Genomic DNA, 17756 nt, shown 5'->3' with positions numbered 1-17756 from the left:
ATTTGGAAAAAACACATACTACGCTATTATTGCTTATTAGTTATTTTATCTTTAGGCCAAAATATTTTCCTAACGCCTCCTTCTTAAGCTCGTTTGGATCATCGGCCTTCCTATATATGGCGTAGCCTTCTTTGGGGTCGTGAATTACTCGAGAAGGGGACGCGGTGGCGTATTGGATCCGGCTGGAGTGTTCCTGCGTTTCATGATCCATGCAGGGCTCGCCCATTATCTTTCTCACCTATTACTACTCTAACACTGCTCAATACTAAATTTCGGGTTAGTGATTTAACTTCAGACTCGGGGAATTGGAACTGGCCGAAGATTGAGGATGTACTTTGGCAGATTGATCACGATGAACTCCGACGAATCCCGGTAAGTGCTGTGACTGGTGATGATGTTATCATTTGGAATTACAATAAAAATGGCATTTACTCTGTCATTTAGCTATGAATCATTAGGTGGAGAGCAGTCGAGGGAAGTTTGGGGATAGTACATTCTTATTTCCAAAATTATGGCATTTGAAAATTCCAGAGTAAGGTGAAAATATTCCATGTGGAAGGCCATTCATGATGGAATTAGAAGCCACGCAGCAGAAGCATACGCAAAAGGTAAAATAAATTTAAAAATTATACTGAAACAGCAAGCGACATAACTATACATTCTTTATTCTAAACTAGTTACTCTGCACACGCGATGCGTGTGTGTCGCGTGTGTGTACAACATTTTTTATCATTATCGATGGACTAAAGTGAAATTTGACAAATTATGGAGGGACTAAATTGATATTTGAATGGTTGAAATAAAAAAAAATGTGTGTTGAAATTAAAAAAAAACAAACAAAAGTGTAATATTAATATCATATAATGATAAAATTGGAAAAAAAAAATTGATGTCTTCTCTAGATAGTTATTATCATGTCTTCACACTTAATAATATAATATAGAATATAGTATAGATAGATCAGAGAATATATATTATTACATACATGAGGAAAATAAAGTCACTGCCATTCACACGAATCAGAATATATAAATATTTGCGATAATGTTGAAAATTAGAGGAAATTGCTGGCCAATTAATAAACTGAATGTTTTATTTTTACAAATAGTCAATAAAATGAATAGAAGAAGGCCATTTAAAAAAAAAACACACACACACACATAATAGGACTTTTTAAAAAAATTAGCAAAAAACACACAAATAAAAAAATATTAATTAATGAATAATAGCACCTTAATAATTGATAAATAAACACCATTTATTTTGTTTAGTTTTTTTCCCGGATAGGGCATGAGAGATTTTTATCAAACTACAATTTATATAAGAGGAACTCAAACTAAGACCAATCGATTTTTGGGGTCATCAACTCATCGTATTAATGATTCTTGACCCTACATGCTTAGTTATATAAAGTTGTTCGAATATTTGGAACGTAAATTTTACGTGTAATTTAATTATGGATAGTCCAACACTTAACGATGTAATTTGTGTAATTGAAATTTACAAGTGGGCAGTGAAAATTACAAGTTGTTCAACTGTAACTAATCCAACACATAATGTTAGAATTTGGATCAAAACAAAATATATATCTGATAATATATTAAAATTGAAATTTAGACCTGATTAAGCCAAAACAAGATTTTAATGTAATCATGTTTCCCAACATATTAAAATTCTTCAATCTCCTCTCCAAGCAACGCACGCACACTATAATAAATACGTATCCATGATTCTCATCACATCAATTCGCTTGGGCCTTTTTTCCTTTAACCGCTGCACTTTTGAGTAGGTGAGATCAACATCAATCTTCTTCATCTGGCCTCCTCCAATGTATTTTCATGGAAAATTCTACTTTATTGAATAATGCTCTTGCGTTTTGCGCACTTTTCGGGTATTTTACCGTCTTTCGTAGTGATTTGTTGCTGGGGATTACCTGTATTTTCATCTTCTTTTTTTCAAAGGAAGAATTGATTGTTGCTGAGAAGAGAGGATTCTTACAATGGGGAGGGTATTTCTGATTTACCTTGAAGGGAATTTGTATAGTTGCAAGCACTGTCAATCCCATCTTGGTCTCGCCAAAGACATAATCTCGAAGGTATATCTGTTTCACTCTTTAATAGTATTTTTGTCTGGCAATGTAGGTAGATTTATGATTATGTTTGCTGATTTGTTTTCGATTAATGGGTGTCTGAAGTTGGGATTGGTCATTTACATGGTAATGAGGTTCGGTAAACAGATGTTTAGCCTAAGGGACTTAGATTTGCCTGCCATTTATGGGATGATTTTATTTGAATTATATAACTATGCAATGAAGTACTGTATTCAAGGCAAGAAGAGTTTGAGGCGTCATTACATTTTGCAAATTTGCATTAACTTGCTGAAAAAAGGATTCAATATAATTAACTTTTAGTATACATTATTATGTTTAAATTAAATGTAAAAACAGGGTGAAGTGTTTCATTGAATCGGTTCATTATGGTTCTCTTTGAACATTTCACCTCACGATTAATCATAATTGATTGCTGTATGCATACACGTGTACGTCTTTGTTTATTCAATCAGATTGCTTGTATAACGTCCGTCTTTACTTTTTTTTTTGTTCATCTCTCACTCATTAATCCCCATGTGTGCCTAGGAAAACATTTTTCACCCACACGTAGTGGTTTATTGGATATATGCTTTAGAAGTGAGCTTGAAGTGATGACAGCTTGGGATATATGTATAGTTTCACCACAAAGGTGATGGAAAAAAGCTAGTGGACTTGAATTCATTACTCTTAAGCAAACACGCTTTAGAAAGAAAAATTGCCATTTAGGGAATGGAACATTATTTATAGGTATATTTGAATGGAGATATGCATGAGGAAGTAATAACTTTTGGTTGTTCTTCCCTACTTTGTCGAAGCCAGTTTTCTTCCTTTCTTAGTCTCATCCTCACTCTTAGATTCAGGTGCAGCTTGCGCATGGTATCATGGTGCATCATTTTCAAATTATGCACTGCATAAAGTTTGATCATCTTAATCAGATGATCTGAGACAGCTTATTTCTGTAACTATAAAGTCTTTGAGGTATCTTTTGTTAAAACAACATGTTCCTCAGGGGCACGCTTTCAAAACTTTCTTATGTAATTTTCGCTAATAAGCCCCGCAGAGTTGCTAGAAGTCAAACAATGAGCTAATTTTTTTATTCTTATAATGCGGTGTGAAGAGAAGCATGGATATTTTGCTTTACTCAATTCGTATTACTCTGTACAACTGACTAATATAATTTGTTAAATTGTGTCATACTATGTTACGGTGCTAACCAATAAAAGAGCCAAATTTACATGTTCAAAAAACGTGTATGGCTTTTAAATGTACCCATTTGTTGCTCTTCGGAGTTTATTGGACACAATGTTCATTTTTAAGGATAATCATTTCTTTATTCCCAGTTATTTAGTTATATTCATATATATGTAAGTTCCCAGGCCTGGGAAATCAATGCCACCTAACTTGTTGCTAACTAGACCGGCTATTACACATCAAAAGCCTGGAGTTACCTAACTTAACTGACATCGATTGTCACTTAATTAACTATTTGTTATTTACAGCCGAACAATAACCATTTCCAGACTGTTGATGCATAATACTTTAATTGGTCTTCAGTTCCATTTTTATCTGGAGTTATAATCATTTAGTTTTCTTTACTTCATATATTTAAGAAACGCTGCAGGGAAGCTTCACTTTTGAGTTTAATATTGCTTTCCCTTTTGGCCATTCGAATATATACACTTGAAATTGATTTATTGTTCAATGGATTTACGCTTTCATTTAAACATTTCCTACTTAGCATCGATTATGGATTTCAAACATGTGGATCCTGACCCTTCATTTCTTTCTGTGTTTTTAGTCTTTCCACTGCAGGCATGGGAAGGCTTACCTCTTTGATAAAGTGTAAGAGGTCCTCGATTCTTATTTTCTATTGAGTTTTGGAATGGGTCATTGCAGAGTCAACTTGTATTTTTGCCTTGGTAAAAGCAAGAGTATTGAGCAAGAAGGATCATATCCACCAGTATCTTGTTTCTTTACTTCTGAAAGTCCAAATTTTTTCGTGATCATATTTTTTTTATGGGAACTGTTATATACTTCATCTAGAATTCTTGAGAGGACATTTTTCTGATAGTTGAAACTATACTTTTCTCTTCTGCTCATTCGGCAAAATGTAGCTGATGCCATCTCCTTATTGATAGTGTTAATGTTACTGTTGGGGAGAAAGAAGATAGGCTGATGATGACTGGCATGCACACTGTTGTTGACATATTTTGCGTGGGATGTGGCTCCATTGTGGGCTGGAAATATGTGAGAAGATCTCTTTCTAAATCCTTGGATATTTCTTGCCATGCGTGCGCCATGAATTCTCAGATATTTCTTGTTTTTAATCACAGGAAGCTGCTCAAGACAAGAACCAAAGGTACAAAGAAGGAAAGTTTATCCTCGAAAGGTATGTATGCAAATAATTACATGTATAAATTTCATACTGGCCTTCTGGTTGTTTGATAGTTTTGTGGTTGTGCAGGTTTAAGGTGTTGGGACCGGATGGAAGTGAGTATGTGTTCTCTGAAGAAGTCCATATGGCTGGTGGTGATGCCGATGATACGTAGCTGATTTCTAGAATTTGTACATCCTCTCTTCCTATATATTGAGTTAGATAACCAGTTTTACCATCTCTATAGCTTGATTAAAATATTCCCTGGGAGAGTAAAGATTACATCTAGATTTTTTGAAGAAAAAAAGGAGGGGTTATTTTAGTAAGCTGAGTTAGTAGCATGTCAAAAAGCTTTTTAAAAAATTAGTGTTTGTTTGGATAAACACTTAAAAATGTGTTTGTAGTGTTTTGAAAGTGAAAAAATTAAAATGGAAATGTTTTTTTTTTTTTTTAAAAAGTGTTGTTTAAGTTTAATTTTTTAAGAATAGGTGATAGGTATATTTTGATGTTTTTTTTTTAAAAAAAAAGGGTCAAAACGCAGGTCAAACGGGTCAAGTTTGCAAATTGGTCAATTTATCAAACCTCAGAAACCCTAACTTTTTAATAACATTCAGGCCCGCCAAGTAGAAAGCCCACCAACGAGTTCTCCGATAATTAAATACAATTTATTGAAATGAATTTCCTAGAGAAGAAATTAGTTTTTTTTTTTCTTTAATTTATAAAAAAGAGAATGTGAGATATGAGTTTAATTGTTTGGAAATTAAATGTTATTTTTTAATAGTATATATATTAGTCTGAGAAAATTAACTGGTTTTTTTGTTTATAATTTTAGTTTAAATTATGATTATTTTGGTAGTGCTTCTTCCTTTCCAATTATGTATTCCTGAATCCTGAGAGATTATTGTGATAACAAATAAACTAAATGTAAGGATTATGTTTTAAGAATTTTTTTTAAAATAGTTTTAAATTAAATGTTTATACTGAAATATGTTTCAAATTCTCCCTAAATATCGCATAGAAAACTGGTAATGTCCGTGTGTCTGTTTTTAAAAGAAATTCTTTTTATATTTTCATCAAGTTATCGTGACACTTCGAATGAAGAAATACAATCATATATCCTAATTTTTTCGTTAAAAAAAAATGTTTATATTTTCACTCATTATTACATAACATTAGTTACTCATATTCTTCTATTGAAAAAGACATGTTTAAGGTATCCACTAGTCAGTGATATGAGATAAATAATAATTTTTAATAATAAAATATATAAAAATGATAGTTAATATTATGTTTGATTAATTTTATTAAATTTGAGATATTGTGATATTACTATTTTGTCTTTTTGAAAATATTAACAAAATATTTATAATATTATTTATTTAGGGCAATATTGTAATTTCAATTTAACGATTTGATTAATGTGAGATAAATGATTAACAATTTGATTGATGTAAGATAGATTATTGTTAGATAGATAAATAATATGGTTCATCAAACATTGAGATTAGATTGGATAAAAATGTGAATAAATAATATAGCGAATCAAACGGTATCAGTGTAAACAAACCAAAACAAGATAAATATGAAAAAAATTAATACTCATTTTTTTTCTCGAATTGTATATATTCAAGTCCGATTTAAAACTAAAAAATTTAATATTTTGCTCTCGAATTGGGAAACACTCGAAAATAAAATACTAACATTATTTATGTAATATATAATTATAATTATAATTATAATAATAAAATATTAAAATTAATAAATTATTTACGAATTATCGAATAAAATTATTTGAGCTCATATTCGACTAAAAAATTCAAACATTTTGAACGTTGGCTTAACTTTATTTTAAATAGAAATCAAATATTTATGGACGAAAAATTCGATCCGACTCAGTCAGTTTTCCGAACCATCATGGCGAATGTTGAATTCGTTTTCAAATGTACATTTAAACGACATCATAATGAAATGTAGCCTGTCGGATGATCCATATAAAAACCTGGTAATTAAGTGTTGCAAAATGGAGATAAAATAAGCTCTCTGTTTGTGTAGTTTCTTTTCTCGGGGGTTGTGATTTGCCAGTGATAATAATTAACTCTGTCAGTCCATTTTCAGTAAAACTAGAAAGAATAATTTACAAGTCATGTATGACGACATCGATTCAAGCTTGGATAGTTTTGTTCTTGCAATGCCCCCACCCCCTTCCAGAAAACAAAGTTCATTAAAATCTAAAACCCAGCGTGCCGTGTCCCTTTGTGAAAGGAATCAAACCAAACTGCTCCTTGCTTCATCAACTTATCTCCCATCTCGGGTCCATGTCTTTTTTAATCCACAGTCGGCCCTCCTGAAATTGGGATTACATGCAAATTTTGTTTTGATGACAAAGGCTGTGAGTTTTCATATTTCCTTTCCTCTGCGTGCGCATCTGTATGGTGCTGCTTGTTTTCATATTTCTTTTCCTCTGCGTGCGCATCTGTATGGTGCTCCACCGTTGATAAAGTGGTAGCTTTGGCAAGTATAGGGTGTAGTTGTTGGTGGGTTGAGGGTGCTTTCGAGTTTGAGTTTTGTTGGACAAGTTAAAGTTAAGAGTTCCTTTCAAGAATTTGCTTAAAATTTGATCCCTTATTTATCATTTACTTTGTGTCACGTGGGTGGCTTAATTGGTGAATGGATACTTCTCACGCTGTCTGTCTTTCATTCACATGAAATGGCATCAGATTCTTCTTTTGTGCTGAAGAAAATTTCGTTTCTTTTTGTTTATAGGAAAATTAGGCATCAAGGTTTCTAGATTCTGCATCTTGGATGCATGGTGGTGTTCCAATATGGAAACAGATTTTTGTTAGAGAATAAACTTTTTTACTTTTCCAGGTTTTATTTGCATGTTTAAAGTTCCAAAAAACTGTTAAAGTTAGAAAATTTTGATTTCTTAGAGTTGTCCCCTACTATAATGTGACTACTAAAAATGCAGTCATCCGTTCAGTTTAGGCTACATAACAGAGATCTTGGGATGGTTGTGAGTGCAATAGATGAAGATCTGACTGTTTTCTTGGAAACGAAGAGGGGTGAAAAGGATAGAGATGATAATGTTCTTGCACTGGAATTTGACGAGTTTGATGACTCTTCAGGTACTTCTATCTTGGTTTAATTTCTAATTCCTTCGTTTGTTTCTTCTTGATGATCGAATTTTTATGGTCTGATTTTGAGGCGCTTCACCAGATCGGCTGACTCCAAACAGATTACGGTCTGAGAAGATTCATAGCAGAGCTGATGATAGTTTCCTCAAGCTGGAAACAGAAAGAGTTGGTTGTGACTGGTAATGGTGGCATGATCAATTAATATTCTGGCTTTACGACACATCTTGCGTAATTTGGTTTTTGTAATTTATTAGCTTCGTTGAATTTTCATAAATTTCTCGTGTCCAAGAGATATTTTCGAATGCCTTAAATGCGTACCAAGTTGGATTATCTAAAATAACGGCATGGTATTCATATGTTGTACTCCAACACTTGTTTCCGATAGTCTGTGATGAGTCAAATTGTTTAGCTGTCATCTAGTTTTGTCCGATCTTTTTTCTCAGGCTTCCTATGGAACTAGATACCTCTTCACTCCCTTTGGTAAAGGAAATCGTTCTAGATTCTGTGGCGACTCAGACCAAGAGCTCAAATGGTGGAGCCATTTTTCTGAAATCTGAGGCAAGCAGTGTTCAGTGTTTGAAGATATTAGCATTTTAGTGTTTCTCTTCGTGACTTTCAAGTGGGCTTGGTGGTTTTTCTGGCTAAATGGTGGTTTTCAAACTTCCCTCTTATTCGTTTTAGCACTTTTTTTTTCTGCAGCCGGCCAACTCTCCTGTAGAATCTGCTTCACTGAGTAAGAAGTTGATTCCTCTGGCTACGGCTTTGCATACGGCAAATAGAATTCCTTTATCATCAGGTGGTCGAAAAGCAACTCCTAGAAGTGCAACACCAACTGGGAAAACATCCTTGCCCGCAAAGTCCAAGTCTTTTCATCCTTCAACTACTACCTTGAAAGTGACAAAACTTGTTGCAGCTCAAGGGAGATCAGTCACTCCTGCAAGACTTGCATCAATCAGTTCAAAGTCCTCAACAAGGTCTGCAACACCAACTCTGGAACCATCCAGCCAAGCAATGACATCTAGTGCATCTGCTAAAGATGAATTTTCTCCAGGAAGAAAAACAGACCCAGCAGTATCACAGGGAACATCTGCATCTCTAAAGACTAAGCCATCGAAACCATCAGTGATGCGTACTTCATCTCATGATACTCCTCAAAGTTCAAAGACATTGATGCCCAAAAAGGCGGCTTCTGCCTCGAAGGGAAGGCCAAGTCTACCTAATACTATATCACTCAATTCAAATTCAAGACAAAAGGCATGCTCACCTTCCAGAGAACGAGCCCCAAATGGATCCCACCATAAAAGTGAGAGCATGTTGCTAACAAGAAATCGAAGCAGGCATACAACTGGTTTGGATGAAGTGAATCCTGTATTGATGGGTTCAAAAATGGTTGAAAGGGTAGTGAACATGAGGAAACTAGCTCCTCCTAAGCAAGCTGAATATTCATCTCAAGATTATGCCCAAAAAAGTTTACGTGAAGGTTCAGGATTTGGAAGATCACTCTCAAAGAAGTCCCTAGACATGGCTATAAGGCATATGGTATGCATATTGGACTTGCTTTCTTTCACAATGTTACCATGATGCAAAGGCAACATATTTTAACCAGAATAAACTGCGTTTTATCATCTGACAATCAATTATCTTTCGACAGGATATTAGACGGAGCATTCCAATCTCTCACCCTTCAGCAACAGTTGATTTAACAACTCTAGTAGGCACCGAATCTTGTTCTTGTATGGACAGTACAGTTGATGCTACGGAATCAACTCACTCTTACAACAAGTAGATATTGATTGATTACTGAAATCCACAATGAGACTGAAAAGGTAAGCTCATGTAATCTTATTGCAGTTGGGCATGGTTTTTTTTCATACGATCCTATGCAATATCAGGTACTATTTTCTTTACTTTGTAGAAAACATACTAAATTGTGTGTGTCATGCTTCTCGTGACTTGATTATTCTCTCAAGGTGTACTGATTTTGCTATCATTCAGTCGTCTTTTATCCTTTTTATGTTTGATTACATACATACATACATACATATGTATGGTTGTGTCTATTTTTTATTTAATATATTTACTTGTACGGAAACATCTCGTATAGTGATCGAAAGTGTAGTACCTACGTGTAATCTGGGAGGAACTTAAGAACAAGTTCATGTGGAAATTTCGAGTTTAAATTTGATGTTAGACTAGCATATCTTACTAATGTATGATTAATATGGCTTGAATTCGAAATTGAAGAATGACTTTATCCATTATTATGAGCATTGTTGAGTTGCAGTGTAGAAGGTATTAATAAATCTTTGCTAAATAAAAAAGTAAAGAACATACACTACAAGACTACAAGAAAAACACGGATTAGAGACTGACAAATCGGTCTCTATTCGGTCTCTAAAGCAAAATAGAGACCGATTAGTTACTGATTCGGTTGGTATCAATAACATTGGTCGCTAAATATGAGAGACCGGTACGATTAATCGGTCTCTAAATTAGCGACCACATTTACTTTATCGGTCTCTAAAATAGAGACCGAATGATTATATGCGGTTTCTACTTTAGATATCGACTAATAAAGTTAGTCTCTAACATAGAGACCGATAAAGTAATTCGGTCGCTATATTAGAGACCGATAAAACACAATCAGTCTCTAAGTAGAGATCGAATTTATGAAATCAGTCTCTAATTAACATCAATACAATTATTTCAATCCACAACTTATCAAAACCAAAATCAATATAAATATTTATACCAACTATTAAAGTGTCAAATATCCAAAACAAATGTTCATTAATTCTACAAAATGTTCAACCACTTCCAAACATTTCCAAGTCAATCTAATCGAAACTCAAACTTTAATTACTGGGACGGTGTCTAAGGAGCTTGAGTCTGATCAGAATCTATAATGGGTGAAGAAAATTCTGGAAAAGCAGAAGGACGGTCTATTGTTTGAGAAAACACCTTACGAGCCATAAATTCACGCATCTTTTCCTCCAATTGAGTAACTCGAGTCTTCAAATCTGCATTCTCTGCCCTCAACTCTTGTATATCAACACATGAGCTACTTGGACGAACCCTTCCAGTAGAAGCAGACATCGCATGAGGAAAGACAACTTTTGCTTGTGAGCTAAGTCCATAAATGCATCTTTTCTTCATCCCTCTAACAACCTCGTATGGGTGATGGAAGGCTATTGGAATAAGTTTTTGCATGAATACATGACAATCATAACTCTTCATTCCAAATATTTTCAATTTGTTCATATCCACACATCGAGCCATATTTGAGGCATACGAGGTTGTTAAAGGGATGAAGAAAAGATGCATTTATGGACTTGACTCACAAGCAAAAGTTGATTTTCCTCATGTGATGTCTGCTTCTACTAGAAGGGTTCATCCAAGTAGCTCATGTTGAGGGCAGAGAATGCAGATTTGAAGACTCGAGTTACTGAATTGGAGAAAAAGATGCGTTAATTTATGGCTCGTATGGTATGTTCTCAAACACTAGACCGTCCTGCTTTTTCAGACTTTTCTTCACCCATTATAGATTCTGATGAGACTCAAGCTCCTTAGACACCGTCCCAGTAACTAAAGTTTGAGTTTCGATTAGATTGACTTGGAAGTGGATTGAATATTTTGTTAGAATTAATGGATATTTGACACTTTAATAGTTGGTATAAATATTTGTATTGATTTTGGTGTTGTGGATTGAAATAGTTGTATTGATGTTAATATTTTCTTGTGCTTTTTGGAGGGTATATATTTATTGATTTCGCATATTGTGTTGTGTCTGGTTGTGTTTTATCTAAATTAGAGACTGATTTCATAAATTCGGTCTCTACTTAGAGACTGATTTTGTTTTATCGGTCGTTATACTTTATCGGCCTCTATATTAGAGACTAACTTTATTAGTCGGTATCTAAAATAGAAACCGCATATGATCATTCGGTTTCTATTTTAGAGATCGATAAAATAAATGTGGTCGCTAATTTAGAAACCGATTAATCGTACCGATCTCTTATATTTAGCGACCAAGGTTGTTGATACCAACCAAATCAGTCGCTAATAAGTCTCTATTTTGCTTTAGAGACCGATTTGTCGATCTCTCATCCGTGTTTTTCTTGTAGTGATAGTATTTCAAGAGTCTTCTGCAATTTTCAATCGTCAGAATAATAATCTTAACTTAAAATTATGTCGTAGTTTTTCATATTAAGTTAGAAAATATTGAAAGGGTTATTTGGAATTTTTTTAATATATTTAAGAAATAATAATATCTAATATTCGATAGATAGTGGTATCATTATATTCGATAGATAGTGAGCCAGACGTGACAGAGGAGGCAGCAGTATGGATTGATATGGTTGCCACGTTCATTTTTTATATATTTTCCTGTCAAGTTTGTACATAATAGTATTTAGTTATTGACTAAAATAGAAAGATTTTATTTGTGAAACGGATCAATCCTACCGATATTCATAATAAAAAGTAATATTCTTTGCATTAAAAAGTAATATTTTTTCATGATCTCCGTCCCATATAAGTTGTTGCTAATAAAATATATATATTTCCCTTAAAAGTTTCTCAGCTTTTTTAAGGTTTTAATTAATTAATTTCGCGATATGATAAATTTGACTAAAAAAATCAAACAAAATTGTGGATAGATTGGAGTTTTGCAAAAAAAAAAAAAATTATTATTTATGAATTGTTAATATATAATTTATTATTAATCAAGAATCAATCCATGATAATGTAGCGCCATACCATGTAATAACGACGCACCCATTGCAAGTTATTAAAAAGGAATAATAAGTATTATATGGACTTAATTAATTAGCCTATGCTTTGAGAAGCAAAGGAATATAATCATCACAATTCAGCACACTGCCTTATCTAATATTTTATTAAAAATTATATTAAAAAAATATTAAACAAAAAGTAAAAAGAAAAAAAGCACACATCACGTGTAGGGAAAGTATTGATACCTCCCCATGTATACTTCGATTTGAGGAGAGAACAACAAGGCACATGCACATTTATTAAATTTGGCTCGATCCATATAACACAGTCACGCCATCGATCAAGAGTGCGATGGCACCGGAGTTTGATGCACCGGTGTCGGTGGCTTGCACTGATAACACTTGGCGAAGAGACCAAACGTATAGACTTGCCTCGCAAAATTAGTAACGCTTGCCCATCCTCCTAACCCAAATCCAACTACAAATACCCAAATTACCACAAAAAAATTCAAAGCATACATGGCTGCCCAACTCGGCAAGAAGAACGGAGGCTTCTCTGCAGCATTCTGCAATAATTGAAGGAAAATAAAATGAAAAAACAAATCTTTGCAACAAATTTGAACTTAGATTCGTCAATGATAAAAACCCATTTTAATTAACGAATTTTATGTCCGATGGTTAAAAAAAATCTTTTCATTTCCATGGAAAATGAAACCAATTTTTAAGTAGAAAGGAGGCAAACTAGAAGACAGTAACTAAAGGACATATTACACATCAAGATTGTCCGTAACTAAATTGAAAAAGACAGCCCACCTAGATCCTTATATCTAGGCAAACTTGTCAAATCCAGAAAATGAATGCCAACATCTGAGGGTTTTTAGTATATAAACGTCTTTTTTTTATCCTACAGTGATTTGGGATTTTTTTTTGGAAACAGTCGTAAACATGTAAAATTACCAGCAAAATTTACTGCTGGTGTAAAGAGTGGAGACATTATAAAGTTACCTTGCGAGCTTCGGCTCTCACGTAGGTGATCATATGTGCTACAGCTGGGATAATGTAGACCGTGAAACTCACTAAAAGTGCGCCAACTGCAGAGTTAATTGGGCCAAAAAATGGGAAGATAATGGCGAAGAACCATATTGGTACCACTACTGGCAATCTTACAAGTGCCCTTAAACATATGCTCCTTGTATCATGCATCCCAATCACCTTCTCCCACACAAAGTAAAGCGGCGTACACGCGAATCCAAATGTAATGAACTGCACTTCAAACATTTTTTTTTAGTAAATTAAAATAATAAGTTCAAATGCACACAGCGTGAAATTTGACCATACCTGATGAATGAGCATAAGGATAACTGCAGCGTCGCGCCAACCAGACTTGGGGAGCAGCGCGAATGCGTTGGCGTGATTGAGGAGTTGATCACCAAAGGCCCAATAGACACAGGAAGCCGATGGTAAGGTAAGTGTGAAAACATAAAGTGTAGCCATTAAGTAGATATACTTAAATTTCCGAGGTTTCCACATTGCGTGCATGAGTTCCCTGCAGTAGAGCAAAACTTAAATCAGATTGAGGCCCTTCAATCAACTTGTTTAACCATATCATTTGCTTGCTTACCACACTGTACAACTGGCAAACCAATAACTCAGAAATTGCAAAGGGTGAGAAAGTAAAGAAATTACGCCAAGAGTGGGGGCATGTTCTGGCAGAAACTTTTACTAAATGGACTCTGATGATGTTACTAATGTTTACGTCGCCTTTTTCTCTTGTAAACAAAGCACAAGTAATTTCATGATTTCGTTTGCTTTTACTAACCCCAAGGGGCCGGCAAAAGCTGCAAAGAGAAGATGAGATGGAGAAGAAGATAATATTTTTCTGAAACATACTGTTTAAATAATTGAGGAGCAAACGAAAGAAAAAATATATAAAAGAAATTTAAAAGCTTCTCACACTGTGACAGCATGACCACCGAACGTGTACAGTATGTTGGTAGCTCCGGTGAAGTACAGCACTAGCTTCTTTGGACCCGAGTGCTGAACACCTTCAACCTATCAACACTTCCAAATCATGCACTTTTTTTTACACATTTAAGATGGAAAAATACATAAAATTACTTTTTTTTAACATACGTTAATTAGTAGCACTGTAGTTTGATAACTTTTTTTACCTGGCCATGTACAAGGGCCGCAATAGTCAAGTACCAAGCGGAATAAGTAGTCATTCCAAGTCCTATAAAGGACCAAATTCGGTAGTTGTGAAAGGAGGGAATGAAAACAGTGGTGGCGCAACAAGCTCCAAAGATATAAGTCCATGTCCTCTTATCCAGATGGTCATTTACGTAGTATATGTTGCTGTAAATTAAACGTAAAGTTTGTTTTTTTAATCAAGAATCGATCTTTTTTTGACATACTTCACTTTCAAGATTACATCTTTTTTAAAACATGTTAAGATAAAAAAAAATAAAATAAAAATTATCACCTCGCACAGGCTATGAGTTGGATGACGGATCCAAACAGAAGAAAAGTGCAGTTGAAGGCTAAACCCACGGCTTTCCCGATTGGGCCAAGTAATCCATCCAGCACTTCGTACCACTGGATTTAGGATATGATGAGTAAAATTTTTAATATATGAATTTCCAGTCATTTCAATCGAGAAATTAGCAAACCTGAATGACATGGTTTTTGAAGCTGACGCCTTCTTTTTCCTTTCTGCTTCGATACTCAATGTATAAAACACTGATAAGATACGCAGTCCAGCTGCCCATAAGGCCGTAGAACACTTGAAACACAACTCCAGAGAGCATTCCGAGTTGAGAAAATGAGTATGGTAGCGTCAGCAGCACTTGCGCAACCTGCAGTAAAAATAATTGAAAATTACTCATGGAGATGACGGGATAAAAAAGATCAAAATTTTACAGTGTTTGTGAACTTAAAAGAATCCCATTCGGAATCTCATTAAATTTTGAAAAGTTGATGGTAAAGTAATGTCGATATACGTACTTGATTGGAAGCACAACTGAACCAGGCATCCCAGGCGGAGCCACCGTGCCAGAGTAAGTTTTTGACGCTGAAAATGGGCTGGTCTTCCACTTTCTCCTCCTCCTTGCCGCCGTCTTCATGCTCAGTCTCACTAAAGGTGGAGACAATAGCTTCCTCTGCTTGCTTCTGGGACGACATTTGATTACTTTCTCTGTAAATAGGGACTTGAAAAATCTGTGGCAGATCTGAAAAACACGCACAAAAAAGACACTCAATGAGACAAAAGAGCTGCACACCCTCACACTCCTCCCCAGAAAACGAAAGCCAACAAAAACTCACCAGATTCCAAATCTACAAAAAGGAGAAAAGAAAAAAAAAATCCGAAACTAACAGAAAGAACTACGACGGAAGGAAAAAAACCCCAAAATTCACTTTCCGTAATACCTTGTGAGACGAGTCTTTTCCTTGAACACCGATCTTATATATAGTAAGGAAAAGCACTCCCTTGATTGAACCAACTCCAAATACGTGACCCTTCAACTCTTTTTCAGTTCAATATGAATGGGATGAAAAATCAGAAAAGCGGAAGGCGAGGTTTCTTGAAGACAGATAGTTCACTGTTTCTTCACTCCAGGACATATCATCAGAAAGAGCTAAACATAGAAAGTTAGCAAACAGCAACAGACACTTTCATTTATTGCTATCTCACGATCTCCCCCTTGTTAAATTATCAGGGACAAAACTAAATGCGCTTCAAAAAACTTTCTGCGGCGGCGGCGAGGTAGTGCCTCAAAAAGAAGCAAAGTTAAGTGTATAAGCGCTGCAAAGCAGAGAAAAAAAATGAAGCGCAGCCTAGCAAGTGGCGGGCATGGAAATGGGAAAAGGAGACTTTCTGCTGCTATTAAATATTATTACATGAAACTGAACATTAATTATTTCCGCTCACACTTATTTCATTCTTTTTAAAAAAAAAAAATACTTCGTCATCTTCACTATATTCTACAAATTCAATTCTGATCCGATTCTCAGGTTTCGTTTGGCCAAATGGAATTCAAGGGATTTTTGGGTCTCTCTGCTTAGTTCTCATTTCCCCGAGGACCCGGTTACAATATTTATAAAACCGAGAATTTAAACAAGTGTTGCAATTCGCATATTTTATATTCTTTAAGTTATTGAAACAAGTACATATATACGTTGAATTCGCAACTTATTGTATCTCAATCACGCTGGCGAATCCATAACCAAGAAAATTTACTAGTCAGTTTTGCCCATTTTGGTGAGCATAAGAAATATTAGGATCCCATTACCTAAAAGATTAGTTAAATCGCCAGGTTTAGTACAGTTTTGGGGTCCAAACAAGGTCTTACAAATCTTGATAGTCTGATATCGTTAAAACAAAGGGATCGATCCTGGTGAGATCGGTCTTTAACCCAACTGGTCTCATCATTGATTTTCTCTTGTATTGACTCAAATTCTAGTTTCACTCCCCCATATAAGGTGACAAAAAAAGGGCTCCTGTTTATATCGAAAGCGAGTCCAGTACTGGTGTTGACTAAATAGCAAAGTTAATGGTAATGTGCACGCACACATTGGTGTCCCGAGAAAGAAGAAATTAGTGGGATAATATATAGAATGGTATTAGTGGATGGAGAAATGATTAATGGCAAGGATTTCATGGTAGGTGGATATCACCAAATCTCAGATTTGTGTTCCATAATAGGTGCGCCCCTTCATGTGGGATGCGACTCTCCACTTATTCTTGAATTGAATATCATGACTCCCACCATCACATTGCCGTGACCTAGTTGATCCTACCATAACTTTTGATGATAATCGCACACGTACGTTAGTATCTTTTTGGATATTTTAATTTACAGGTTTTAAAAGTTTTTACATAAATTTTGAATATTTATTTAACTTTTATTTGTTTACCACCTAGTCACACAAAAAAACTCAATTGTTCAGTAAGGTAGGATTTGAACAGTTTGGTTACCTACACTAATGAAGAAAGAAGCAATTATTGACGCAATCAGTATATATTAGAACTGAGGTCACACGTTAAAATTCAGTTTAGTTATGGAAGGGCCGTGAACAGTAATTCCATGTGTTGAAATATTCACGGAAACGTCGCTATTCTAGTTGTTGTTTACATGATTTTTTTAAAACAAAAAACAAAAATTGATCGGTTGTATCGTTGGCACCATTCTCTTGATTTTCTTGATAGAAGAAACAGTTTTGGATCATGGAAAAACGCCAAGGAAAGGCGTGGAGTAGTGAATGAAGTGAAGACTTGTAACTCGAATCCTAAAACCCTAAATTTGTATCCCATGTTTGTTTATAGCTAGACATATGAAAATATAATTCTTGATATCGTGCATGTCACTGCGCAGTACCAAGCAAAATCCTTTCCACCAGCTGGAAGAATATTAGACCATATATGCATG

General features: G+C 34.7%; 3 protein-coding genes across 12 annotated transcripts; 2 read left to right on the top strand and 1 right to left on the bottom strand.

Annotated features, from left to right (window-relative positions):
• The first annotated feature begins 1681 nt into the window (after window positions 1-1681).
• Window positions 1682-4910, top strand: LOC142544632 (protein yippee-like). Of its 2 annotated transcripts, none has more exons than XM_075651665.1 (6): window positions 1682-1789; window positions 1966-2095; window positions 3888-3931; window positions 4228-4336; window positions 4423-4478; window positions 4554-4910. In XM_075651665.1, the coding sequence occupies exons 2-6, from the start codon at window positions 2000-2002 to the stop codon at window positions 4636-4638; spliced, it is 390 nt and encodes a 129-aa protein (XP_075507780.1). In that variant the 5' UTR covers window positions 1682-1789; window positions 1966-1999; the 3' UTR covers window positions 4639-4910. The 2 variants fall into 2 exon arrangements, with proteins under 2 accessions (XP_075507780.1, XP_075507779.1); XM_075651664.1 differs by having other exon boundaries at window positions 1962-2095.
• A 1610-nt stretch (window positions 4911-6520) lies between these two features.
• LOC142545793 (uncharacterized) lies at window positions 6521-9584 on the top strand. 9 transcript variants are annotated; one of them, XM_075653172.1, is made up of 6 exons: window positions 6521-6852; window positions 7444-7588; window positions 7668-7776; window positions 8041-8155; window positions 8297-9136; window positions 9249-9584. In XM_075653172.1, the coding sequence occupies exons 1-6, from the start codon at window positions 6607-6609 to the stop codon at window positions 9381-9383; spliced, it is 1590 nt and encodes a 529-aa protein (XP_075509287.1). In that variant the 5' UTR covers window positions 6521-6606; the 3' UTR covers window positions 9384-9584. The 9 variants fall into 9 exon arrangements, with proteins under 9 accessions (XP_075509287.1, XP_075509285.1, XP_075509288.1 ...); XM_075653170.1 differs by having other exon boundaries at window positions 7432-7588; XM_075653173.1 differs by having other exon boundaries at window positions 6522-6852; window positions 7432-7588; window positions 7680-7776.
• Window positions 9585-12400: 2816 nt separating this feature from the next.
• On the bottom strand, window positions 12401-16406 carry LOC142545792 (auxin transporter-like protein 2). Its single transcript, XM_075653169.1, has 9 exons — window positions 15757-16406; window positions 15334-15557; window positions 15000-15185; window positions 14813-14925; window positions 14502-14685; window positions 14285-14382; window positions 13669-13876; window positions 13336-13593; window positions 12401-12896 (listed from the first exon to the last, which is right to left on the bottom strand). The coding sequence occupies exons 2-9, from the start codon at window positions 15508-15510 to the stop codon at window positions 12672-12674; spliced, it is 1449 nt and encodes a 482-aa protein (XP_075509284.1). The 5' UTR covers window positions 15511-15557; window positions 15757-16406; the 3' UTR covers window positions 12401-12671.
• Between the last annotated feature and the right edge of the window lie 1350 nt (window positions 16407-17756).

The sequence above is a fragment of the Primulina tabacum genome, chromosome 5, assembly GCF_025594145.1.
Source record: "Primulina tabacum isolate GXHZ01 chromosome 5, ASM2559414v2, whole genome shotgun sequence".
Taxonomy (NCBI): domain Eukaryota; kingdom Viridiplantae; phylum Streptophyta; class Magnoliopsida; order Lamiales; family Gesneriaceae; genus Primulina; species Primulina tabacum.
This window is presented reverse-complemented; position numbering and strand designations above follow the sequence as displayed.

What these genes read in the sequence shown, in the direction of transcription:
- LOC142544632 (XM_075651665.1), top strand. Translation starts at nt 2,000, where the DNA reads ATGGGGAGGGTATTTCTGATTTACCTTGAAGGGAATTTGTATAGTTGC. An exon ending in GCTTACCTCTTTGATAAAGT is followed by an intron (nt 3,932 to 4,227) that starts GTAAGAGGTCCT and finishes CCTTATTGATAG; the next exon opens with TGTTAATGTTACTGTTGGGG. An exon ending in CCATTGTGGGCTGGAAATAT is followed by an intron (nt 4,337 to 4,422) that starts GTGAGAAGATCT and finishes TTTTAATCACAG; the next exon opens with GAAGCTGCTCAAGACAAGAA.
- LOC142545793 (XM_075653170.1), top strand. Translation starts at nt 6,607, where the DNA reads ATGTATGACGACATCGATTCAAGCTTGGATAGTTTTGTTCTTGCAATG. An exon ending in TTGTTTTGATGACAAAGGCT is followed by an intron (nt 6,853 to 7,431) that starts GTGAGTTTTCAT and finishes CTAAAAATGCAG; the next exon opens with TCATCCGTTCAGTTTAGGCT. An exon ending in GAAAGAGTTGGTTGTGACTG is followed by an intron (nt 7,777 to 8,040) that starts GTAATGGTGGCA and finishes CTTTTTTCTCAG; the next exon opens with GCTTCCTATGGAACTAGATA.
- LOC142545792 (XM_075653169.1), bottom strand. Translation starts at nt 15,510, where the DNA reads ATGTCGTCCCAGAAGCAAGCAGAGGAAGCTATTGTCTCCACCTTTAGT. An exon ending in GGTGGTCATGCTGTCACAGT is followed by an intron (nt 13,877 to 14,284) that starts GTGAGAAGCTTT and finishes GCTCTACTGCAG; the next exon opens with GGAACTCATGCACGCAATGT. An exon ending in TCCTTATGCTCATTCATCAG is followed by an intron (nt 13,594 to 13,668) that starts GTATGGTCAAAT and finishes TTTGAAGTGCAG; the next exon opens with TTCATTACATTTGGATTCGC.